Raw genomic sequence first — 27,784 nt, 5'->3', positions numbered from 1 at the left:
TGTGTGTGGGTGCCGTGTGGGGCTGTACCGGTACCGTATGTGTCAGTGTGTGTGGTGGCAGAGTGGGGGGCAGAACCACTGTATGGGGAGGCTGCAGGGGGGAGGATGGGGTGGATGCCGGACTCTCAAACAATGGGGAGGCTGCAGGGGGGAGGATTGTCATTTTTTTTCCAATGTAAGGCCTCCCCCGAAAGTAAGGCAGGGTGGGACTTTTGGGGGTAAAATTAATGTAAGACAGGGCCTTACTTTCGGGGAAACACGGTAGAGAGATCCGTGACCTCTTGGGGTTATGTAATTCCTGCACCAATTTCTCCACCCTTTTCATGTTGTTTTTTGTAATTATACAATAAAAAATGTTTGCAATTCTATTATTGGGCATTTGATCGTTTTTCTCTTTGGTGGTTTAGTGAAAAAAATGGTAACCACCAGAGAGATCAAAAGAGGGCACACATTTGTTAGGGATATGTTCTTTCTTCTTTTTGCTGGCATTGGTGAAGATTAGGCCAGACATGACGCCTCAGCCCGGATACAAAGCCAGTCCTTGGGCAGGAGCAGAGGAGCATGTGTCTCTACTGCTCCATAGCCAGGCCACACCACCCAATCTGCCTTTTTTTCCTCTAATTTTTTGTGTTGTTCCAATACACACAGAGGAAACAAACGTGCATATAACAAAACTGTGTAATTGCAATAACTGTCTGGGAGAAATACTGAATTTTATGGAACAATTTCAAGGGTGCCAACACTTTTGGCTATGACTGTATTGAGGGACCAGTACAGAGATATTTCTAATTATATTTTTACACCTAGGTCTGTAATGGGAACAAGGGGGCATCCTCCACATCTAGAAGAAAGAATTTTTAATCATAATCACAGACACACATTCTTTATTGCATGAGCAGTGAGACTCTCATGGAACTCTCTGCCATATAATGTTAGAATGTTAGAATTCATTACTAAAATTTAACCCCTTGTCCCCCGGACGATTTTCAGTTGTCTTTTTTCGCTCCCCTTCTTCCGAGAGACGTAACTTTTTTATTTTTCCATCAATCATGCCATATAAGGGCTAATTTTTTTGCGGGACGAGTTGTCCATTTGAAGGAAACCATTAGTCTTACCATATAGTGTACTGGAAAACGGCAGAATTCCAAGTGCAAAACAATTTTAAAAAAAAGTGCGATTACATGATGGTTTTTTGGATATTTTATTCACAGTGTTCACTTTATGGTAAAACTCATGTGCTGGTTTAATGCCTCAGGCCTGTATGAGTTCGTAGACACCAAACACATATAGGCTTACTTTTATCTAAAGGGTAAAAAAAATTCAGAAATTTGTCACAAAAGAATAGCACACTTTTTTGCGCCATTTTCTGTGATCTATAACATTCTCATTTTTTAGGATCTATGGCTCAGTGACGGCTTATGTTTTGCATCTTGAGCTGATGTTTTTAAAGGTACCATTGCACAGAAGCGCCGTTTAGATTGCCTGTTATCGCATTTTGTGCAAAATTCGCAGTGACCAAAAAACGTAATTTTGGTGTTTGGAATTTTTTTGACGCTATGCTGTTTACTGATCAGATTAATTGATTTTATAGTTTGATAGATCGGGTGTTTCTGAATGCAGCGATACCAAATATCTGTATTTTTTTTATTTTTTTTAACCCCTTAATTTTCAATGGGGAAAATGGGGGGTGATTTGACCTTTTAGGTTTTTTCTTTTTTTTTTTAATTTTTTAAATCTTTTTTTTATCTTTTTTTTATTATTATTTTATTAGTCCCCCTAGGGGACTCTAAGGATAAGCAATCAGATCGCTTGTTACTTTCTGTAGATCACAGCTACACAGCTGACATCTGCAGAAACACTGCTCTCCTTTCACACACTGCGCTCTGCCGGGTGTAAGAGGAAGTGACTCATGACAGCTACAGGAGTCATTACATGACCCTGTGCAACCATGACAACCATTGGATCCATGGGATCATGTCACCTGACTTCCGATGCAGCCGGGTAAGTGAATACTTACCGCAGCCCCCTGTTAGATCGCACTGTGACATTTTCACAGCGAGATGTAAGGGGTTAACAGGCGCGAGTGGAACGCAGATCCACTCGTGCTTGATAGCCGCACATGTGAGCTGTTCAAATAAGCTGGCATGTGCGAGGATCACTGCCGGCTGGCCACGGCAGCTGGCGAGTATTAACCTGACACGATCCATGATGTACAGAGTATGTCATGTGTCATGAAGAGGTTAAGAAAAGTTTGGATGTCTTTCTTGTAAAATATAATATTACAGGTTATGGGCAGTGATGGGTGTATTTTGTGTAGTATGTGTGTAGTTCGAAAGAAATTTTTCCCTTAATATGGAGCTATTAGGGTCTGCCCCATGGGGTTTTTGCTTTCCTCTAGATCAACATGTTAGGCTATAGATTGAACTTGATGGACTTAACTCTACTTTCAACCTTAAAAACTATAAAACTATGAAAATTAAAACTATGGTTACTCTTGAGCTAAACCCTGAGAGGATCCAATCTGAGACAAAACCCTTTGAAATTGTTTGGACATGTTTTGGTTCCTGATTTTCATTAAGATGCAATGCAAAGAAGAATCAACTATTTTATTGCAAATATTAATCTGCTAAATTTTTGCCTTCATAGGAAAAAACAGCTGTCCTGTGTATCCAACCGAATTGGTGTTTGCTTTGGACATGTCAAGTGAGGTTAAACCAGCCGTGTTTAACAGAATTATCAACATTGTCACATATATCATGGCAAATGTAACCATTAGGGGAAGTAATTGTCCTTTTGGGACAAGAGTGGCTGTGATGTCATATAACAAACATACTAATTATCTGGTGAGGTTTTCTGACTTCCAAAACAAGGATAAATTGCTGAATGCAATAAAGAACATATCTTTGGAAAGTTCTAATAAAGGTCGTGACCTTGGAGCCTGCATGAGATTTGTAGCGAGAAATGTCTTCAAGAGATCTCTGCAAGGAGCCACTGTAAGGAGAATTGCAGTGTTCTTCAGCAATGGCCGTACTGAAGACACTGCTGCAATCAGCACAGCCGCCATGGAATACAACGCTCTTAAGATTATACCTGCAGTTATTGCCTTTTCTCCTGCGCCTGCAATCAAACGGGCATTTGCAGTAAGAATTTAACTTTATTTCATTGTAGGGATCAATCTATAAGATGTGTTCATTGCTTTGCATATTTTTTTTAATAAAATGTCATTACTCATTAGCATTTTGTAATCTTATGATATACTGCAGGATATGTAATAACATTAGATTTAGCGGTTGTCTGACCTATGAGACCACCATCAGGAGAACAAAGTGATCAACTGCTCTTCACCAATTTCTGTGCAAGAAACCAAAGCTCAGCCGCTATTAAGTTAATGGGGCTGAGCTGTATGCCCGTGGAAAACAAGTGGCTAGGAAAATCATAATGCACTGGAAAACTGAGGAGGGTCCCCACAGATTGTCAATTGCTGGAAAACCCCTCCTGAATAGCTCCACTGCTCCGAATAAACTAAAAAAATATATATACTTTGTGTATCACTGCTGTTTCTATAACGCTGATCAGGTGCAGACTGTTTTTTTCATTAAAGTAGAAATGTGCCAAGGGCCAATGCGCTGACGCAGCAGGAATATTGCCGGTCCAAGAGATACGGCAGGTTAAATAAGTATTAAACATGTCACCAATTTTAAGTAAAATCTATTAATAAAAGGTGCTATTGACATGACTTTTCTCCAAATGTCAACCCATCCAATCCACACAGGCAAAGAAATCAAACCATAGATGTTCAAAACTTAAGTTTTGTTAATAATGAGAAATGGCACAGGGAAAAGTATTCTATACATGAATAAAGAGAGGTACAAAAAGGCATGGAAAATCATGATAGCAGCTGCTATCTATCAGTAATTAGAAAGCAATCTTGCAAGTTAGTGAAAAATAACATCAATTGTTTCAACTGATAGCCTATAAAAAGGTGTCTCATAACCAAGATGCCTCACAAGAAACATATCAGGGTGGGTAAAGTCAGTGAGATGTCTGAAGATCTTCATCTTCACAATCTTGTTGTTGCAAAACATACTGATGGCATTGCTTACAGAAGAAAGAATATCTAAACTGCTGAAGGTTCCAGTGAGCACTGTTTGGGTCATAATCCAGAAGTGGAAAAAACAGAATTCCACCATAAAACAGCCATGACCAGGTGCTCCCCACAAGATTTCAGTCAGAGAAATGAAAAAAATTATCAGAACAATTGTCCAAGAGCCAAGAACCACCTGTGGAGAGCTATAGAAAGACCTAGAATCAGCAGGTACAATTGTTTCAATGAAAACAATAGGTAATGCACTCAACCTCCATGGCTTGTTTGCACGCTCACCACATAAGGGGTGCTTCACACACAGCGAGCTCACTGCCGAGATCGCTGCTGAGTCACGCTTTTTGTGACGCAGCAGTGACCTCATTAGCGATCTCGCTGTGTGTGACACTGAGCAGCGATCTGGCCCCTGCTGCGAGATCGCTGCTCGTTACACACAGCCCTGGTTCGTTTTCTTCAAAGGCGCTCTCCCACTGTGACACACAGATCGCTGTGTGTGACAGCGAGAGAGCGACAAATGAAGCGAGCAGGGAGCAGGAGCCGGCGTCTGACAGCTGAGGTAAGCTTGTAACCAAGATAAACATCGGGTAACCAAGGTGGTTACCCGATATTTACCTTAGTTACTAGCCTCTGCAGCTCTCACGCTGCCTGTGCTGCCGGCTCCGGCTCTCTGCACATGTAGCTGCTGTACACATCGGGTTAATTAACCCGATGTGTACAGCAGCTAGGAGAGCAAGGAGCCAGCGCTAAGCAGTGTGTGCTGGCTCCCTGCTCTCTGCACATGTAGCTGCATTACACATCGGGTTAATTAACCCCATGTGTACTGTAGCTAGGAGAGCAAGGAGCCAGCGCTCAGTGTGCGCGGCTCCCTGCTCCCTGCACACACAGCTAAGCGGTGTGCGCTGGTAACTAATGTAAACATCGGGTAACCATACCCGATGTTTACCTTAGTTACCAGTCTCCGCAGCTTCCAGACGGCGGCTCCGTGCAAGCGCAGCGTCGCTTGCACGTCGCTGCTGGCTGGGGGCTGTTCACTGGTCGCTGGTGAGATCTGCCTGTTTGACAGCTCACCAGCGACCATGTAGCGATGCAGCAGCGATCCTGACCAGGTCAGATCCCTGGTCGGATCGCTGCTGCATCGCTAAGTGTGAAGGTACCCTAAGACTCCAATGCTGAGCAAAAAGCATGTTCAAGAGCGTTTAATGTTTGACATACTGGGAGAATATAATCTGGTCAGATGAGACCAAAGTTGAACTCTTTGAATGCCATAATACACATCATGTTTGGAGGCCAAATGGCACTGCATATCAACTCAAAAACATCATCCCAACAGTGAAGATTTAGGAAGTGAGAACATCATGGTGTGGGGCGGTTTTTCAGCATATGGCACTAAGAAACTTCATATAATTGAATAAGGATTAATGGACAAATGTACCAAGACATTTTCGATAAGAATCTTCTGCCATCAGTATGATCAAGATAAAATGAGGGTGGACATTTCAGCAAGGCATTGATCCCAAACACACAGCTGAGGAAAGTGTTAATTGGTTTCAGAGAAACAAAATAAAGTTTCTAGAATGGCCCAGCCAATCACCTGACTGGAATCCAATAGAAAATTTATAAACGGAACTAAAGCTCAGAGTTCATAGAAGGAGCCCACAGAACTTTCAGAATTTTAAGAATATTTATGTGGAAGAATAGGCCAAAGTCACACCTGAGTAATGAATGTGACTAGTTTCTCCATAAAGAAGGTATCTTGAAGCTGTCATCAGCAACAAAGGCTTTTGTACAAAGTATTAAATAAATTTAAGTAACTGTGTTCAACACTTTTTCCCTCTGTCATTTCTCATTATTACATATAACTTAATTTATGGACAGCTATGGTTTGATTTCTTTGCCGGTGTGGATTGGATTGGTAAAACCAACATCTGGTGAGAAATTCATGGCAATAGCTCCTGTAGAAATGTTTAGGAAATTGGTGACATGTTCAATACTATTTCACCTGCTGTAAGTGTACAGTTTTATTATTTTCTGATGGGCAGTGGAGGTATTAATAAGGGGTTGTCCAGGAGTGGACAACCTCTGTAATAAGTGTTGTAATCTTTGTTTTAAAGATTAGTAACTAAGGGCTTTAGCAGTTGAATGGCATATACTAGGCTTCATGCACGTACAGTGTTTTGTCATATGATGATCTGTTTTGTGACATCTGTAAGAAGGAATGCTTTTAAGAGGGAAATGCCGCTATAAAATGGTAAGCAGTAAAGCTAATCTTATACAAATGTTACAAACAAAAACCTCAGTATGGATTTCCAGTTGTGCAAAGGATCACAAAACTCTGTTATACAGAAACATACATAAGGCCTTATTTTAAAAAATATATTACATTGCTTATCATATACCGATCCTATTACAGTTCAGATCTTCAGTCACTATTTACAGGCTTCAAATATGAATTCTTCAAACTTTCTATTCTAACTCAATGTCAGCACAGAGCTTGTTCTTGTGATCTCCATTCTAGTGCACAGTGTCCATTTAGGACTTGATCAGATATCAAAGTCTAATATCAGAATAATGTCAGTTGGACACTAAATGTCCTGTTTGAGAACTGATTTTGATATGGGACTTTGGCATCTGATATCTGATTTTGACATGTGACTTTACTACGTGACTTTGACATCTGACTTTGACATCTGATTATGACGTGGGTTCAAGTGCAGTAGCGAACAGTGAACTTTATTTTTTTATTGTTATCTTTTCAAACCAAAACTATGTGTAACAAAGATTCTTTATCATCAAGCTATAGGTTCATTATGTATTTGCTTAGATATTTAGGTAGTAATATATACCGTAATAAGCAAACAATAAGTTAGGTGTTAAAGTCAGATATCAAAGCAAGATGTCAGAGTCAAATGTAAAACTCAGATCCCAAAGTCAGATGTAAGAGTTAGATGTCAGATATCAAGGTCAGATGTCAAAATCACATATCAAAGTCTTATAACAAAATCAGATGTCAAAGTTACATATCAAAGTCAGTTCTCAGACAGGGTATTTAGCCTCAAATTGACATTATACTGATGTTTGACTTTGATATTTGATCATGTCCTAAAATAGACATTGTACTATTGTCCGCTTTACAGTACAAGGATCTGAAGTAGAGAAATTATGAAGTTCTGTCACCACAATATAGAAACCACCATAGTGAGGACAACCAGCAAGTTTAAGTGCAGTTTTACACTATAATACTGATAATAATTACCACATTGAATTACCATACATGAAGTAAAAATTGTATTCATATAGATTCTTAGAAATTAACCTTAACTAAACTTGATTTTTAAATTAGCTTTTTAATGTTTCAATAGATTGATGACTCGGGGACTTTTAAGTTGATTGAAATTAATGCAAAAGATTTCAAGCCACAAGTACAAACCTTCCTAACATGCACCCTGTGTTACGGTGAGTCCAGAGGTGCAACTATGAATGTGCCTGATTATATGAAAAATAAATATGCATGCAATTCAAAGGATAATACAAATGTTTTTACCTGTGATTGGTTGCTATAGGCCACCTGATAAATATTCAGGGTAACTGTCAAAACAGCCAATATATTACGTCAAACATCCAAACAGTTTCCATGTGTGTATCTCTTTTTGTGTGTCTCTTTCTATGTGTGTGTTTCTTTCTGTGTGTGTCTTTCGGTGTGTCGTTTTCTGTGTCTTTTGGTGTGTGTCTCTTTCTGTGTATGTGTCTCTTTCTGTGTATGTGTCTCTTTCTGTCTTTGTGTCTCTTTCTGTGTGTGTGTGTGTGTGTATTTGGGTGTGTCTTTCTGTGTATGTGCCTCTTTCTGTGTATTTGTCTTTCTGTGCAAGTGTCTCTTTCTGTGTGTGTGTGTGTGTGTGTGTGTGCCTCTTTCTGTATGTGTGTTTCTTTCTATGTATGTGTCTTTTTCTGTGTATGTGTCTTTTTCTGTGTGGGTGTCTCTTACTGTGTGTGACTTTTGGTGTGTGTCTCTTTCTGTGTATGTGTCTCTTTCTGTGTGTGTATCTGTGTTTGTCTCATTCTGTGTGTGTGTCTTTGGGTGTGTGTCTTTCGATGTGTGTCTTTTTCTGTGTCCATGTCTTTTTCTGTGCATGTCTCTTTCTATATGTCTCTTTCTGTGTAGGTGTCTCTGTTTGTCTCTTTCTGTGTATGTGTTTTTCTGTGTGCGTTTCTTACTGTGTATGTGTCTTTCTGTGCATGTGTCTCTTTCTGTGCATGTCTCTTTCAATGTGTGTCTCTCTTTCTGTATGGGTGTCTTTCTGTGTGTGTCGTTTTCTGTGTGTATCTTTCTGTGTATGTGTCTCTTTTTGAGTATATGTCTCTTTCTGAGTATGTGTCTCTTTCTGTGTATGTGGTTTTTTTACTGTGTATGTGTCTCTTTCTGTGTATGTGTCTCTTTCTGTATATGTCAATAGAGGTAAAAAATGGCTAGATGGAGGTGCTGTGGACGAGAGGTGTAGAGAAAATAGGTAGGATTTATTAATAATAAAAAAAATAATTATAAGGCACTACGTGTTTCTAGGACCAATGTACAAACATGTCCCATTCCTCAGGTGCTGGTAAAAATAAAACAGTGAAATACTGTATACTAAACTAATTGGGCACTAATCCAATTAGACAAGTTGAAGGGAGGGGGAGGAACAGACCTCCTAGTGGTATTCATTAAAACACATACAATACATGTTTAAAATACATAAAATCGATAGGTGACTACAAATAATTGCAGCCAAATGATAGAACAAAAATGTATGTTTATAGAAGCTGAAAAAAGTATGTAATAAAAAAATTATAAAGCATTTTTCTCTTAGAAAAAAAGCAAAAAAACCTCCCCTTTTTTTTTTTCTGCCTTCAGTTCTCTTTTTCCTTTTCTTCAATTTTCTTTAGTTCCCCTTCCTCCTTTTCACCTTTCCTTCCCCTTCTCTTTCTCTTCATCCAAAAAAATATATAAAATTTCACATTTCAAAAACATATTAAATATATATTAAATGAATGAATTCCAAAGTCATTAACTGATATTTTCTACACATATATTCAAACCCTCAGGAGTCAAAGTCCCCACTTTCAAAATCCAAAAATATTCCCTCCTGACGAGTTTTTTGTATCTGTTCCTGGCATCATTCGGAATTTATTCCAAAAGGATTAATTGTAATTCATCCACATTTTTTTGGTGCCCTAATTCTTAATGTGCATTACCCAATACAGCACATACACATTTGCAATTTGAGCAAAATTTCAATTATGAATTGGTATTTGTTGTTCTTACATTTTGTAATATTTCTGTGGTTAACACAATTTCTGTCACACTATGGTCCAAAATAAGGTTCCTACACTGTAGAAAGTGTGGACTGTTGTCTAAATTGCATATATTCTAGAATCATTTTCAGTCTTTGCACCCCAAAAGTGTTTTCTCAAAATGTGTTTATCTTCCATTTCAGATAGATGTAAACCAGACACATTGTGTGGGAAAGATAATTCTGCAGTGATGAAGGAGTCTATGGATGTTGGTTTTCTCCTGGATAGTTCTTATAACATGAGACCCAATGAATATGAATCAGCAAGAAGTTTCATCAGTACAGTGATTGATGGGCTGGATATTCCGAAGACTGGTGCTCGAGTCGCCATGGTCAGTAGTGCTCCCCCTGGTAATAGCCCAGGCAATCAAGGAAAGCCATATCTTGAATTTGATTTTACAACATATAGTAACACAAAGCGTATGAAGAGACATTTTACAGAAAATGCCTATCGCCTGCAAGATCCGCCCATCTTTGGGGATTCTTTGAAATGGATGCTTAAAAACATCATGGCTAAAACATCGGACCTAAATAAAAATAAGGCTATTATCATGATATTATCTGGAGACACAAGCGAGTGGGATAAAGAAACTCTGATGGAAGCTTCTTTAGAAGCCAAGTGTCAAGGTTTCGCTTTGTTTATAATTTTCACTGGTAAAACATCTAATAATACTGAATTGATGGAACTACCAAGCTCTCCCACAGAACATCACCTGCTCCAACTCAGTGATGTTCACAAACCAAATTTTGGATATGCCACCAGATTTACCAAGGCATTTCTGAATTCTGTTAAATGTAAGTTCGTGGAAACATCTTAAGTAATCATTCATGGCAATACTTGGTTTAGAAAGAGAAATATAGCAGTATTAATTAATTCAAAATCTTAAAAGGTTCCCCTTGTAGAGTGCCAAGCCTGTGTAAAGAGACCCATAGGCCATGCAATGGTCTTCTGGGAATAAAAATATGCAAATAACCTTTATAGAGAGGAGGAGGACAATGTTCACATCAAACTGCTCAGACTGACCAGTGGCTCTCCTGACTGAGAGTTAGTGCTGCATAGAAATGAATGCTGTTGAAGCGGGGAGCCTTATCCCAGCCAAGGGTCTCTGGTGTCCCTACTTCATTCAATGTGTGTGCTCATATTATGCTCTCGTTAGGGCGTGTGACACTTACAATAACGTCCAATGTTACCTCCATCTTCACTGCTGGTCCTCGTTGTTGACGCGGAGGGCTACATAATTCACACAATGCTCTTTGTAAAACAATTCAGGAACCAATTTATTGGAGGTCACTACTTCTTCCTTACCTCAGACAAACAGACTTGCTCATGCTGCTCTCCCGGGGGTTTTCTACCTTGCCGGCACTCACTCTGGGTTACTATCCTCCAGCAGCCGAGTCCAATAGTACTTCATCCCCGTAATCTTTCCTAGCAGTATCCTTGTCTCACTCTGGCCCTCAACGACGTTCCAGTTCCTGACCAGTTCAGGGTATTACCGGCGGTCTCTATATCCCGACGTTTTATTATTGCTAAATAACCTGCCTAACCAGCCCTTTATTATTATTTACACCAATTTCCTTGTTTATATTAAGCCTTTATAAACCCTGTTTTTAATATGATAATTATCCTTTTGACTAGTTGACGGGGCATATGTTTCCCCAGACTAGTCAGCCCTCTCAGCATGTATGCATACCCTCAGGTGTATGATAACATGATTTGCAAGAACCAGCTCCTTCACTTCCGGCCATGCACAGTGTGCGTCTCTTGGATCCGGGATGCATACACCTGACTTCAGAGGCACAATGATGTTGCGAAGAAAGCTGCATCCATGCATAAGATTTGCAGAGAGTTAGTAACTCTTGCAAATCATGTTATCACGTACACAGGGGTGTCATAACATGCTTAGAGGGTCGACTAGTCTGAGGAAACTAATGCTCCCAAAGCCAAATTAGCATATTAAAACAGGGTTTATAAAAACATTTTTAAACATGCGATTAGGATTAAAACATAATGAAGGGCTGGTTAGGTGAGATATTTAGTAATGAAAATAGAAATATTGGTAGGTTGAAGGGTATGAGAGATCTGACATTTTCCCTTTAAAGAGACTTGCCATGTGACTTAGAAGAAGCCAAACCAGAAACTGGATTTGAAGCCATGTGTTTTAAGGGAGGACTTATTTGCCTGGTTGAGAGGAGTAAAATTTCTCCTTCTGGAGAGTGCCAAGGTGACGTAAGGAGAATTAAAGATGTAATGCTCCTTTGGGAATTTGCACTTTGCATTGATTAGAGGCATATAAGTATCCATAGACCAGCTTGACACTCTCCAAAATTACAGCTACCCCTAGATCTTCCTGTCAGAAAGGTTTTACCCAGCCAAATCAGACTTATTGGTTTTATGAAGTACAAAACCACCCCCCACCCACCACCCCAAAACATATGACTGCAAAAGGAAAAGCTCTTTAAAGGTTTAATATTGACTTTTAGGCTATGCGCGCACGCTGCGTTTCTTTGACGCTGCGTTTTTGTGCGTTTTTTGCCGCACAAAAACGCACGCGTGGCAAAAACGCAATGGTGCGTTATTGGATGCGTTTTGTTGCATTTTTGATCTTTGCGTTTTGCTGCATTTTTCCAATGCATTGCATGGGTGGAAAATGCAGTAAAACGCAGAAAAGAATTGACATGACCTTTTTTTTTCAGCTCAAAAACGCAGCAAAAAAAAAAAAAGTTGTATGCGGACAGCAAAAAGGAAAACTCATAGGCTTTGGTAGGGAAGCAAAGTCATGCACTTTTGAGCCCAAAAATGCACCCGAAAAACGCACAAAAATGCCGCGAAAAACGCACTGTGCGCACAAAGCCTTAGGATTGCTACATTCAATAGGTAGCTCTAAAGGTGCAGTTCTCTTTCTCTCTGAAGAGGCTATTTGCATATTCTGTATTCATAAAGTGCAACGTAATAAGTCTCTAATGCATCATTAGTTCCTATCTTAAAAAGGATCCAGCACTCCATTATATTTGTTTTTTCTGTTTCAAAAACCTATGCTTGTCCTTATCTTCTAACTGTTGTGCTAATGTGACTAGTGTGGTTGCATTTCGATTGACATTTAACTTACTTTTTATGTGTGAACACTCTGTGACATGTACTCCACTCATAAATATGTTTCTATTAGTGATGGGAAAATGGTAAGATATTTGGGTTTGGGCATTTTTCTGGGGAATCTTCAAGAAAAATACTCGGAAATCTTCAAGAAAAAAATGACGTAGGGTCACCTTTATTTTTGTTAACCAGGTAAAAAGACAGCTGCAGGTTGCAACCCTAAACTGTCAGTTAGTTAGCAAAAATAGAGGGGACCCCCCACCATTTTTTATATGTATTTAAATAATTTAAAAAAACGACTTGGGATTGTCCCCGTTTTTTAGAACCAGCTAAGGTAAGGAAGACAGCTAGGGGCTGGTATTATCAGGGTGGGAAAGCCCATGGTTATTGGGCACCTCACAAATTAAAAATGGCAGACCGCAGCTGCCCCAAAAATGCTACATCTATTACACACACCAATTCTGGCGCTTTTCCCAATTGCCCTGGTGAAATGGCAAAAGGGGTAAATGGTTTTGGGTTTGATGACCGATTTAAATTGTCAGCTGGCATCAAGCCCAAGGGTTAGTAATGGAAAGGGGTCTATCAGAAACCCCCATTGCTAAACCAGAAAGTCTAATCAGAAAAAATATACTTTAAACACCACCCCCCCCCCCCCCCGACTCTAGCTCTTGTTCACCAATTTAAAAAAAAAGCCATAAAGATCCGACATAGTCCAAGGAATCCAAAGTAGTTCACAAAAACGTACCTGAAAGCATAAAAATAGAGTATTAAAGAAATAAAGACAGGACACAGTCCCTCGTTCACTAATTTATTCCTAAAGGTTCCCACCCAGCTACATTGTAGTCCACATGGAGGTCCCACGACATTGTCCTACTCAGACACTCAGTATATGGAGCCTCGATTAAATAAATAAATAAATAAATAATTATAAAAAAATGGTGTGGGGTTCCCTGTAGTTTTGATAACCAGCCAAAGTAAAACAGACAGCTGAGGATGGCAGACCTCTTTCTGCTTTACCTGCGCTGGTTATCAAAAATAGGCAGGAGCTCACGCCACTTCTTTTAATTTAATTTAATGATATTATTTATTTGGTTAAATAACTGTACAATGTATGTAGTTATATTTTTATTATATAGCTATCTATGTATCTATTATCTATCCATTAATCTATATATATATATATATATATATCCATCTTTACAAATCTTTAACACAGAAAAAAAAATTATCTCAGTACGTGTCACCGAGTGTCTATGGATGTCATCCGTGTGCTGTACATATTTCATCCATACTGCTGGAAAAAATGGACATGCCTCCATGTTGCTCACAGGCACAGGTGTGAAGATCACCATTGATTTTAATGATTATGTGTGTGAACGTGTGTCCAGTACATGTGCAAAACGGATGCCACGTGTACCGAAGACACAGAGGTGTGAAGGAGGCTTTACAAATGAAACCTTGCTCTCCGGAATGATCCTAAGATCTCTATGAGAGAGTCGCTGCCAGGCGACAAAAGTATCGTCTGTCTGTAGGGGAGAGTTGGGGGGCCCAGACACACACAACAAGACTGTCATAATTTTACATTTACTGTTATATACTAATAACATGTGTTTCATTTTGGTATCTTGACAGTATCAATAAACAGATATCCACCACCAGAGCTGAGAGCAAAATGTTTTAATTTATATAATGACAGAAGGAAAAGATTAATGTGAGTATTCATTTTGAAAGTGTTACAAATGAATTGTTGTGATGACTGTGATAGTAATGACCTTTATAATGTTATGCTGCAATAAGAACATTACAGCTATTGATAAAATACAGTACTTTTAAAAAGCCTTCCCGACTCCATAGCTGTAAGTGTAGTGCTGCTAACAGTTATGTCTAACTTATAATTTGAGGCTAAAAACAAATTGAGGGAGACAAAAAGTGCAGATAGGGTCTTACCCAAGTAGAGTAGTGTATATGAAGGGATCAGGAAGGCTCATCTGTAGTAATTGTGAAACAACTGTATAAACGTGTACCAACAGCTCTGCAGCCACCCGGTGGATGATGATAGGTGCAGATCAAGGAAAGGGTTAAACGCTGCACTGGCGTTGAAAAAAATTCAAGAACAAATAGATAGGAATCATCATCTTTATTTGTCTACGTGTTTCAGAGATTTTTCTCCTTCTTCAGGACCAAAAATCAAGGTGATTTTTTTTTGTCCTGGAGAAGGAGAAAAATCTCTGAAATCCGCGTAGACGAATAAAGATCATGAGTCCTATTTATTTGGTCTTGGATATTCTTCAACGGCAGTGCAGCGTTTAACCCGTTCCTTGATCTGCACCTATTAACTTATAATTTAGAGGGTTTTGTTTTAATCTATTGGCTGGCTTCTGAAAATGTACCATATGTGGTTTCTCTCCATGGGTGCCGAGTGAGTATGCTTCTCCTGGTGAATCAGTCCTGCCACCCTCTGAAACCCTTTCATATGCAGTATCTTTCAAGTCTATTCCCTCTCCATTTACATGTACACACTATCAGTGCTCATCTGCTCATGCTGTCTTCATTGGTACCTGCTAAGCCCAGCGATTGACTGCAGCAGTCAAGTGCACTGTAGTGGTTATGGCATGGCTGCAGCCTGTCAACAAAGACTGGCGCAGAGGCTGGACCTGTGGAGGTTGAGTAACAGCTAGCATTATTACTGTTAGCTAGCACCTAGCACAAGCCTCTGGACAAGAAAGTTTAAAATGTATAAACTCTTTAAATGGGGTCGGTTAACACAGAATGACTGTTCAAATCAAGAACAGGCGCTCAATACCCCGTAGTGTGGCTAATCAGTTCAGTACACCTTCCCAACCACTTGTTTTCTATCTATCTCTTCTCTCCCCTCTTTTTTGATCGACAGTTCTGGCTTCATATAGCCAGAGAGGGGCGGAAATAGATGGAAAACAACCAGATGGGAAGGTGCACTTAAAGGGATATTCCCATTTCCAAGATCCTACCCCAATATGTAGTAGGTGTTATTATAATAATAATAATTAATAATAATATTAGCAAATACCTCCAGTTATGCTGCATGTGCACGTCACGTTTTTTTCGCGTTTTTGTCGAGTTTTAAACTGCACAAACTGTTTGTCAATGATAAACTGCATACTTTTGCTTCCACAGCAAAATCTATGAGAAATCTGAAAACTCATGCGCACACTGCAGTTTTTTTTCTCTGCTTTTTATTTGTCAAATATTTGTCAAAATGTTTGACAAAAAAAGCAGCATGTCACTTCTTGTTGCGGTCTCCTTTTTCACCCATTGACTTCAATGTGGTGTGTCAAAACGCAAGAAAAATCTTGTGTGTCTGCACCGCGTTTTTCTTGCATTTTGGATGTTTTTGTCAACAAAAATGCATGCATTTTCGCAAGTGAGATCAAGAGGCTTCCTGTCAAAAACGAGGCCAAAAACGCGGCAAAAGTTGATGCGTTTTTACCACTTTTTTTTGTCAACCCTAGTGTTTACAGTTGGCAAAGTCTGCCAGAGGTTCAGTTTTGTTGTCAAACCAAAACTGCAGCGTGCGCATATACCCTTAGAATTGTAGTATAGTTCTTCATATATAGCCATGTCTCTTACCTCATGTGCAGAGCATTGCTGCTTGGGTATCCATGGTTACAACCACAAGCAACCAACTGTCACTATATGAGTGGGCGTACCTAGGCTGTAATGCCTTGCACATGAGGTAAGAGACATGGCTATATCAGGAGAACTATACATACATTTCTACTACATTAATATTGTAATTTGCCTATAGGATCTTGGAGATTGGAATAACCCTTGAAATGTTTGCCCACTCCATGATGCACCTGTACTTGGTTTGAACAGTCATTCTTTACTGTAATATGTCTGCCTTCAAATGCATACATATTATATTAAACAGATAAAACATCTGATGAAATAAAGCATGCGAAATATAACAGCTAGAGCCCTGTGAGGCATCAATTTTCTTTACCATTTACTACTATATTAATCAGATTAAATCAAACAGCATTAGATAGAAAAGAGCTGAGAAGCTCCAGTCATATACATTAAATGTGTGCATAGGCATCCACTTAACCAAAAGAAGACAAAACTATGTCCATTTGGCCTTTGTTCCCCAATTGGGGTGAAATCTATTGACATGTCTTTTTTTCCCAAATGTAAAGAAAATTTCAGCTGACAGCTATTTCTTATTTAGAGGGTTTTTCCCCTGCAAATCTACATCTTACAAGCAAAATAGATCTGCCCTCTCTGTATGCTAAGAGTAATTCATAGAAGGTATAGAATGAGACACTGTCTACCTGCCCTGTGTTAATAGCAAGGTAACTTGCACAGAAATGGTCACTTGCTCAAAAAAATTTTGTAAATAACCTTGGAAAAATTCATGAGCTCCCCTGATTCTTTTTTCTGTTGTGTCACTATGAAGGATGCTGCGGACGCTGGGCCGTGGGAGCTCCGCACTCCTTCGCCAGGTAGAATCAGTGATTGTAGACCAGTTCAGGAGGGGGGTGTGACACTTACTCTCTTCATCAGGGCAAGATCCACCACCTCGCATTCGATCACTATCATAGACACAGCAGAGAGACACATGACACTGGGGTTCTCTTGGCAAAACAACATTGAACAATTTATTTTATCTTCCATCATCATGGTAGACATGGACACACTTCTACGCTGCTGCCGCTTTCTCCTGGGCTACTCCATCTCGGCCTATCCCGCTATCTGAGACCTTGTCCAATAGCTGCCGGCAGGGCCGCCATCAGGGCATTACAACCATGACTGGTGTATGGGGCCCAGTGAAGAGTGAGCCCTAGTGTAATTACTTAGCTGTGTAAAACCCCGTGCCCGAGCCATGCCCCCCTCTTCACTGGACCCCTGTCACATCTATAGCAGAAGGGCCCGGCGGTGTCGCTTCAGCCACAACAACACATCGCTAAGTTGCAGGCAAAGCCCTCCTCGGGCATCACATGCAAATAAGCCATGTGCTACTGGCAAGGTGAGTGGAGCAGGGCGCAGGCGCATCTTCCCGCTTCCCAGTGCGCAGCATTGTGATGAGGCCTTCAGTCTGCGACCTCACCATAGTGCTGCAGATAACAGAGCGGCGGAGGTGATGAGGACGCGGGCGACAGCCAGCAGGGGCAGGTAAGAGCTTGGTGAGCTGAAGACAATCGCTGGGGGTGTTGGGAGCCCGCTGACCCCAACCCATGCCTTGCTTCAGCTGGATGCGTTGGAGGGTGCACAATCCAGCTGAAATGCATTGTGGCTCAGAGAGGATGTCGTACGAAGTGGGAGCCAGGGAAGGTGATTAAATGTTTGTTTTTTTTTCTTTTGCGGCAGACAAATATGCCAGTAAGGGGGCCATATATACGAGGAGGACGACCATGAAGGGGACAGAGCCCAGGAGGGGATGTATATACCAGGATGGGGACAAAAAAATCCGGATGGGGATGTATACCAGGAGAGGCCCAGGTTGGGGACATATATAACAGGAGGAAGATATATATGCTAGGAAGGGCTCAAATAAACCAGGATGGGGACATATATACCAGGACAGACCCAGGAGAGACACATATATACCAAGAGGATATTATACAGAGGGGCAGTGTGTGTGTTTGTGTGTATGTGTCTCTGTGTAGGGGGGTGATATACAGAGGGGCAGTGTGTGGGAGGATATATATATAAAGAGGGGTAGCTTGTGTGGGGGATAGTATACAGAGGGGCAGTGTGTGGGAGGATATATATATATAAAGAGGGGTAGCTTGTGTGGGGGATAGTATACAGAGGGGCAGTGTGTGGGGAATATTATACAGAGAAGCAGTGTATGTGGGGATATTATATAGAGGAGCAGTGTGTGTGGATGAATATTATACAAAGGAGCAGTGTGTGTGGGAATATTATATAGAGGAGCAGTCAGTATGTGTGTGTGGGGGGATATACAGAGGTGCAGTGTGTTGGGGATACTATACAGAGGAGCAGTGCGTGGATGAATATTATACAGAGGAGCAGTGTGTGTGGGAATATTATATATAGGAGCAGTGTGTGTGTGTGGGGGGGGGATATACAGAGGTGCAGTGTGTTGGTGGATATTATACAGAGAAGCAGTATGTGTGGGGGGATATTATACAGAGGATCAGTGTGTGTGGGGGGATAGTATATAGAGGAGCAGTGTGTGGGGGAATATTATATAAAGAAGCAGTGTGTGGGGGGATATATACAAAAGAGCAGTGTATGTGGGGGATATTATACAGACAAGCAGTGTGGGGGGGCATATTATACAGAGGAGCATTTTGTGTGGTAGATATTCAGTGGAGCAGTGTGTGGGTGAATAGTATACAGAGGAGCAGTGTGTGTGGGGGAATATTCTACACTGGGCAGTGTATACGGGGGATATTATACAGAGGAGCAGTGTGTGTGGGGGATATACGAAAGAGCAGTGTGTGTGTAGGGATATTATACAGACGAGCAGTGTGTGGGGGGATATTATACAAAAGAGCAGTGTGTGGGGGACTATTATACATGAAGAGCAGTATGTTTGGAGATGTTATGGAGAAGAGCAGTGTGGGGGATATACAGAGGTGCAGCGTTTGTGAGGATTTTATACAGAGGAGCAGTGTGTAGGGGGCTATAAAACAAAATAGCAGTGTGTGTAGGTGGGAATATTATACAGAGGAGCAGTGTGTGGGGGATATTATATAGAGGAACAGTGTGTGGGGGGGAATTATATAGAGGAGCAGTGTGCAGGGGATATTAAACAGAGAAGTGTGTGTGTGTGTGGTGGATGTTATACAGAAGAGCAATGTGTTGGGGGGATGTTATACAGAGGGGCAGTGTGTGTGGGGGGATATTTTACAGAGGAGCAGTGTGTGGGGGGATATTATACAGAGGAGCAGTGTGTGGGGGGATATTATACAGAGGAGCAGTGTGTGGAGGGATATTATACATGGGGCAGTGTAAGAGAGATATTATTGGGTGGGACGGTGTACAGTTGTGTTAATTTTCTGAGGGAAATACTCCATTTTATGGAACAACTTCAAGGGCGCTAATACTTTTGCCCATCACTGTGTGAGTGTGTGCACACACATTTTTCCAAGAGTGGCGATAAGACTGTGAAATGTTTGAGGGGTGGAGGCAGAGCTGGGCTGGAGACTGGTCGGAGTCTTGAGGAGGCCCGAACATTTTGCAAGTATGGCCCCCTGAAATACCTTGTGGCGGCCCTGGCTGCCAGGCCTATGCCTAATCTGCTCTCTTCTTTACTCTTCCTTTGTCCTCTCACTGCCCCTGATGACTTTAAGTCACTTGACTTCCTTTGGCCCATCCGAGGTTCTCTACCCCCACCGACGGCTAATTCCTTGACTCTTCTAAGCTTGTACAGAGGTGAGCCATAGGCTCTGGACTCTTGGAAGATACCTCTGGTCCACCTACTGTCCCAAGTTACAAGGCCATGTCCTAATTCCAAAAATGCTCTTGTAGAACTGCTCTCACCAGACCCATCTCTAAAACCAACCCACTAAGTCATCTGTCACTCCTCCCACCTCGCTCTTGGCTCCTTTGCAACCAGGAAGTGTCTAACACTACTACATATGTAAAAGCTATACCTTCAGCTAATATGGATAATATATCATTAATACATTTACAATACAGTACACATTGCGTAACCAAAATACTTTATATTGGGTTCTCGGCCTCTAGGTGGCGCCAGCTGCTACACTGTCCCGGCTCTGCTACATCAAGAAACTGCATCTCCTAGCAGCAGCACATCTTCTCATATTCTCTATAGGAATCAACACATGTATAATATATTCAGCATAAAGCACATGAACTAGCATAAAACACAGTAGTAGTGTAGGGTAACACGACCACCTCCTACAACTACATTGCAGAAATATTCAGAATTGTTTCTTCTGGAATGCGATATGTGAAATATCTGCTTTGCAATCCAAGTGGGAGTTTCTTCACAGTCTTCTCAAGGGTTGTGCACTGGCATCCCTCCTTCACAAATGCTGCCAGTCCCAAAAGCTGATCTAGTAGTCTACCCATCTTTGATGGTGTCAAGCTGTGATTCGTAGCATCTAGGAGGAAGGAGTGAAAGTGCAAACTCCTTGAAAATGCTGAAGAAACACCTAGTTGGACTGCAGAGCAGAGATTTCACATAGTGCACTCCAGAAGAAGCAAATACATGAATATGTGGATAACTCTTGAAAAGAGAGCCACAATCAAGTGAACTCAGGAGTTTTTATAAGGTGTTTTAAGTTTTAACTAAATTTTTGAGCAAGTGACAGGTCCTATTTAAAGTGGTTGTCGCATGAAAAGTACTGTTCAAAACTCAATAAAGCATGTAAAGTATATTTGGAACATACATCAATTAATAGGCCTCGTTGCTGATGACCTGGCCTCGTATTTTACAGAGAAAATAGAAAACATCAGCCAAGAGATCAGCTCCCAGCCACCAAGCGCTGTGAATCCCATCCATCTCCATATCCCATCCAGCTCACTTTCCACATTTGACCCAGTCACAGAGGAGGAAGTCTCCAGGTTCCTATCCTCCTCTCGTCCTACCACTTGCCCTACTGATCCCTTCCCCACATCTCTACTCCAGACACTCTCTCCGGTTGTCACCACTCACCTAACTAAAATCTTCAATCTCTCTCTCTTCGGGTATCTTCCCCTGCTCCCTCAAACCCTCCTCTCTGTCTATCACCCCACCCGTTCTCTACGCTCTGCAAGCGACTTTCTACTAACATCCACACTAATTCGAACCTCCCACTCCCGGATCCAAGACTTCTTCCGAGCTGCAACAACCCTCTGGAACGCTCTACCCCAAGAAGTTAGGACAATTCCCAACTTACTCAGCTTCAGACGCACCCTAAAGACGCATCTTTTTAGGGCGGCCTATCACACTCCCTAATCAGATTCGATTCACATAGTCCCTCTACAACTTCTCACAACATAACTCCACATCAAACTCCATGGCACCCAAAGGCATCTCAAGGCTCTGGCCCACTGGTCGAGGAAACCATTGTCTATCCCCCATGTCCGTGAGATGGCTGGATTGTCATTGTAAATAAACACTTGAACCTTGCCTCTCCCCCCCCCCATCTCATTGTAGATTGTGAGCTCTGACGAGCAGGGTTGTGTTTTTTTCTTTTTTTTCCCTCTAAATATTGTATTTCTATAACTGTTACTTGTTTATATATGATCCTCCTGAATTGTAAAGCGCTGCGGAATATGTTGGCGCTATAGAAATAAAGATTATTATTATTATTATTATTAATAGTAGTGTAAAGTTTTGTAAAAACATTATATTGTCACCTGTAATAGTGCCCCATGCTGCTTTTCCTGTGGCCGGAAATATTTATTGACCTTCTGTGGTGGATACACATGCTCCTTGGTTTGTCTTTGCTCATGCTGCATAGTGATCCTATAGTGAAGAGGCCGATAGGTTGCGGTAATGAGAGAAATAGAGTATGTAACAGAGGGGTGGTGAAAAGCGAGAAAGCGGTAGATATATAATTAGATGAGATATAGATGATAGATAAAGTCCACAAAAGGGACATAACACCAGGAAATATACAGCTCTATGGACTTGTTTTATTAGCCCATGTAGATAATAGACAGATAACAAATACATGGAAGAAATGAGGAAGATAGCCTATAGCAATCTGGCTAATAGCTATGCTTGAGGGACTATTTTCCCTGACATACTGAAGAGCAATAATTAATTTTTGAAAAATTAGAGAAATAATTCTATTTTGCCTAATTAATTAGAGTGGCGTATTCTTTATTAGACTGGAGAGGGATAGAGGAAGACAGGAGCTCAGGATTGAGCAATTATCTGATGCATTGCATATCTCAGACATTCTGTTGCTTCCTGGTCATATGGGATAAGCTGCTATCCGTTCACAAGAAGAGAATTTACTAAATTTGCAGAGGAGTGAATAGTGTCTGAAAATTTACACAAAGCAGGCATTTTTTACATCGATGTGATTAACTTAATTATGTGGATTACGCCAGAGATTATTTTTTTCATTTGTGGGATAACCTTTTGATATGATGTTATTTTGTCACAGCATGTTATCTGACTAGAACCTATTTAAGAGGTATTTGTCAACAGAATTTTGGCAAATAATGATAGCAGCATGATGTAGAGACAGAATCCCTGATTCTAGTCATATGTAACTTACTGGGGTGCTTGTTGTAACTTTAATTAATGACTGTTTTATCTGCAGGAGATTATCACTTTAGGACTAGTTGGCATGCTACTATGTAGCTCATTATATTCATGAGCTCTGTATAACCCTGCCCCCACCAACTTTCTGCCTATGCACAGTGCAGCAATCAGCCCAGTAAGTGATATATATCGCTGGAATCAGGATCTCTGCCCCTACATCATTCTGGTATTAGTTGGGGTTACTAGTGACCCACTAGAACTGTTACAACAGCTAATGGTGAAAACCTCCTGACGAAGACATTTGTAATGTCACAGCAGCTTTCCAAACTAAAATATTCTTTTTATATTACAAACGTTAGACACCAATAAGAGACAGTACATTTATTTATCACACCATAAGAGCAGTACATTTATATATCTCCCATTATCTGGGGCCCTAACGGAAGAAAACATTATAGAAAGTTAAAGAATGTTATTATGTTGAGACTTGTAGATTGCCATTCAACAGACATGAGGCTACTTCCCAATATCCCACCGTCCACTTTATACCTCTTCCTAGTGCTCATCTATATGATTAATAGACTAATAAGAATGTTGGTGCTAACTAGGGATGATCGAATATCACAAATATTCGGCAATATTCAGCTTTGCAAATATCTGACAAATAGTTCGCCGCTATGTGATACGCAATGTAAGTCTATGGGAAGCCCGAATAGTTGTTATTCGGCATCGAATATTCGCAAATCGGCGAACTATTCGTCAAATATTCACGAAGCCGAATAGTGCCGAATATTTGCGGTATTCGATCATCCCTAGTGCTAACCCTTCCACTAATCAGGGATAGAATCATTGTACTATCAAAAATTGTACCATAAACCCCTCAATGACTAAAGAGAACAGGTACATTACCATCACCGGTTAACACTCACAAACCACTAGGAAGGAATAATTCTGTCTAGCTAAGTGGATGGCTATATGGTTTGGCCTGGATGCTGAATTTTAGAATATGCATCGTATAACATTTATTAAGTGTTTTAAAAACTTTTTGCCCCTCATGCATGGTTTATCACAAAAGTGGGTTTGGCTTAAGATGTGCCATTTTTTACCAAAATTTTAATGTGTCTTAATGTGTTTACCCTATGATTCCTTTTTTTGTGGTTTCATTATATAGATTAACTCAAAGTAAGAAAAAGTCAGTCCATTCTAAAAGGTCAAGCGGAAATCCCAGAAATTTAAGGGCCAGCATTACTAGTAAGCTAGCTGCTACTTCTAAGAAGGCCCCTTTGACATTTCATTACGCCAAGTAACATAATGAAGATGGTCAGCCTACATTTGCTGGTAAGAACTGTAGATACATTAGATTTAGACCACACAATATACTAGGCACTTGTTTCCCCACATAGAGACAAGCTTAGTTGCTTGTCTAACAATCTAATGTTCGTTGGGAATAAATCAGAATGATCAGTGCTTGACTCCAGGTGATGCATGTGGAAGTCTTAATAAAAAAATCTTTAAAAAATTATGGCACCCATAACTTTAGCAATGTTCATCTTTATTCAACAAGTTAGATGCATCAAACGCGTTTCAGCCCATTTAAACTTTCATTAACTGAAAACTAAGGCTGTATCAGATCATATGTTTATTCATAGGAAGTTGCACTGTCATTTGAATATATATGATCCTTCCTTAATTTTAAATTAACGTATATACTCAAGTATAAGCTAACCCAAGTATAAGCCGAGGCACTCAATTTTACCACAAAAAACTGGGAAGACATAAACTTGAGTATAAGCTTATGGTAGGAAATGCAGCAGCTACAGGTAGTAATGTGCCCATATTGTCCCCTGTAGTAATGTGCCCATATTGTAGTAATGTGTGCATATTGTCTCCTGTAGTAATGAGCCCTCTAGTAATTTGCCCATCCTTTAGTAATGTCTTAATTCCGGTCCTCTTCTTGTTCCCTATTATGCCGTTGTTCACATACACACACAAAAAAAATTATTCTCACCTGTCCTACGTTACCACGGTGTCCTTTTACCTGCTTCTTGCGGGCCACAGGCACATAGACCCCTTAGTGATCTCAACTGTTATATGGTGCTGCCACTGTTGTCATCTGCACTTTACTTCACTTGAATGATTTGCGGTGCTACAAAACATTCAAGTGAAGTAAAGCACTGACAACACCAGTGGTGGCCTCTGCACCAGCAGCAATCACTGAAGGGTCTATGTGGCTGTGGTCCACAAGAAACAGATAAGAGGACACCGTGGGAATGGAGGACAGGTGAGAATATTTATTTTTGTATGTGAAACAGAAAGGTAGAATCAGCTCACCCAGATCACATGGAGACTCCAATGAAGGACAGGTGCACGGGAAGGCCGGCCCGGCCAAGAAACTCCAGGAAAAAGAAAAAAATCCAGCACTCGTGTCCAGGAAATGTAATAAAATTTGCTTCTTTTATTTATTCAATTTTCATAGTAAAATTGGATCATATCCACAAAGTATAAAAAATCCCCATAAAGACAGGATGGGATGACAGAGGAGTACGCGTTTCGAGCTACATGCTCTTAATCTCAATCCACATTGAATGAACAACCACATGGGGATTTAAAGGGAAAAAAAAAAAAAAAAAAAAGGAGGAGGAAAAATTTGAATTTAAGACGGATATGACACCATAGAAAAAAAGTCAGAACCAAACAAAATAGCAGCAGATAAAACCAGAGCAGAATAACTAAGTACATTGTATGAATAGCAACCCCATATATACATATATAGAGAGGGGACGATCTGCAGTAAAAGTATGCAAAGTGACAAAACACATGTATCAAATATATTCTAGACGTACAAGTGCATCCTTATATATTTTATATTATAAATTTGAGGGGCTCTAGTCTCCATCAAGAAAATCCATTTTGCCTCCTTCTTGCGCATGATTTTTGTGATATCACCCCCTCTATGTGGTAACACAATTTTCTCAATAGCATTCACACGGCAGCTGTTTGTGCAGCCACCGTGAACAGAGATAAAGTGTTGTGAAGCACCTGAAGGGCTTCTGCTACTTCTGTTACAAGCATCATATAGGTGTTCTGAAATCCTTTTCCTAAGGCTACGGCCAGTGCTTCCAATATACTGAATATTACATGTATCGCATGTAATGAGATACACGACATGAGTTGTACTACAGTTTATAAAAGAATTGATATTATATTCTTTTTTCGTTACACTAGATACAATTTTTTTCGTGTTAGGCATATATTTGCACAAGCCGCATACCTTCTGTCCACACCTATATGAGCCCGTAACAGATAGCCAATTATACACACCACCTCTATTACGATTTGTATGGTCACTGGGAGAGATCATAGAGGCAATAGTGTTGTTACGTTTAGAGACAAATTTTATTCCCTCCTCAAGAATATTTTTAACGGTATCATCCGTACTGAGTATAGGGAGATATTTCTTAATGATGTTGACAATAGAATAAAAATCCGTACTATATTTAGTGGAAAATACAATTGATGGCTGTTTATGTGTGAGGTCCATTTGTTTGTTCAATAGATACTGATCTCTGGTTTTAGAATCTGCACGTGCTTTAGCTTTGGAAATAATCGCATCAGAGAAACCCCGACAGAGAAACCTTTCTCTAATGATCCTACATTCTTTCACATATGCTTCCTCTGATGAGCAACACCTCCTTGCCCGTATGAACTCTCCTGTGGGAATGTTATCCACTACATGTTTTGGATGACAGCTATTAGCGTGGAGCAGGGAATTCCCTGCTGTCGGCTTTCTAAATAAGCTGCAAGTTACACCCTCATTCCCAGGTTTAGATGAAAAAATAACATCCAAAAATGTAATTTGTTCTTTATGATGTTCATATGTAAACCCAAGATTGTAGGGGTTGTTATTTAGATATGTCATGAAATCTACAATCTCCTCATCCTCCCCTTTCCACACAATGATCACGTCATCAATATAACGGAGGAATATTGCAATATTATGTGAAAATGGGTTGTCCACAGAAAAAATGTTTCCCTCCTCCCACCAAGACAAATAAATATTTGCTAGGGAGGGGGAAAATTTCGCACCCATAGCACAGCCTTGAGTCTGGACATAGTAACTACCCATGAAGGTGAAAAAATTGTTTTTTAATAAAAACCAAGTCACATCCAAAATAAAATTTTGAAGATCAGATGAGTAGCCACTATGTCTAGACATATGATGTTTCAAGGCCATGAGGGCTAATTCATGGGGTATGGAAGTGTACAAGCTGGTAATGTCACAGGTTAGCCAGCTGTATCCTTCTTTCCATGAAAAATTAGAAAAAATACTCAGAATGTGTTTGGTATCTCTTACATAGCTTGGTGAGATTTGTGCCAATGATTGTAAACGTAAATCCAACCATTCTGATAGATGCTGAGTCATAGAACCAATCCCTGATATAATAGGTCTGAACTCTGGAGGAAAGCGATTTTTATGCGTTTTCGGTAAAGCGTGAAACAATGGAATAATAGATGTTGATGGATTTAAATATTCACTTTGCTTTGTCGAAATTACCCCAAGTTGCACACCCTCCTCCAGAATTCTAGATAAACATTTTTTTACCTCATTAATGGGATTATTAGAAATTTTTTTATAAATGGAATTTTCTCTAAGCATTTTGTTTAGTTCCATTTCATAGAGTCCAATATCCAAAACTACAACAGAACCGCTTTTATCAGATCTTTTAATAACGATACTGTTGTTATCCTGTAACTGGGATAAGGCGGTCTGTTCATGTATGCTCAAATTATGATTAATATTTTTTTTACTTTTTTTCAATTTAATTAATTCAGATTCTACAACATTTTGGAAATCTTCCATACTCGTGGTTTTAGATTGAGTAGGATAGTAGTTTGGATTAGGAACTCTATTTGAAAACCGTGTATCACAATGATTTTGGGATTCTGAGCCTAGATCAGAAAGGTCACATAATACAATCAAAGACATTTGTTCAGAAAAGGTGGTAGGAAAAAATTCACAAGCTGTATTAGTTTCATCGGGGCATACAGGTTCAATATCATTACAGAAAAAATGTTTCTTAATGGTT

At 40.1% G+C, this 27,784-nt stretch overlaps 1 protein-coding gene across 1 annotated transcript in view; it reads left to right on the top strand.

The window, feature by feature from the left end:
* Positions 1-27,784, top strand: part of LOC142243953 (collagen alpha-6(VI) chain-like) — a 229,864-nt gene that overhangs the window by 199,302 nt on the left and 2,778 nt on the right. The window contains exons 31-35 of the mRNA XM_075316146.1: positions 2,647-3,140; positions 7,462-7,555; positions 9,574-10,224; positions 14,153-14,231; positions 23,869-24,035. Coding sequence (XP_075172261.1) covers positions 2,647-3,140; positions 7,462-7,555; positions 9,574-10,224; positions 14,153-14,231; positions 23,869-24,004 — 1,454 coding nt within the window. The 3' untranslated portion in view covers positions 24,005-24,035. The remainder of the gene's footprint in view (positions 1-2,646; positions 3,141-7,461; positions 7,556-9,573; positions 10,225-14,152; positions 14,232-23,868; positions 24,036-27,784) is intronic.

Source organism: Anomaloglossus baeobatrachus, chromosome 6, assembly GCF_048569485.1.
Source record: "Anomaloglossus baeobatrachus isolate aAnoBae1 chromosome 6, aAnoBae1.hap1, whole genome shotgun sequence".
Lineage (NCBI taxonomy): Eukaryota > Metazoa > Chordata > Amphibia > Anura > Aromobatidae > Anomaloglossus > Anomaloglossus baeobatrachus.
Note: the sequence above shows the minus strand (reverse complement) of the source record. Positions and strands in the feature narration are given on the sequence as shown.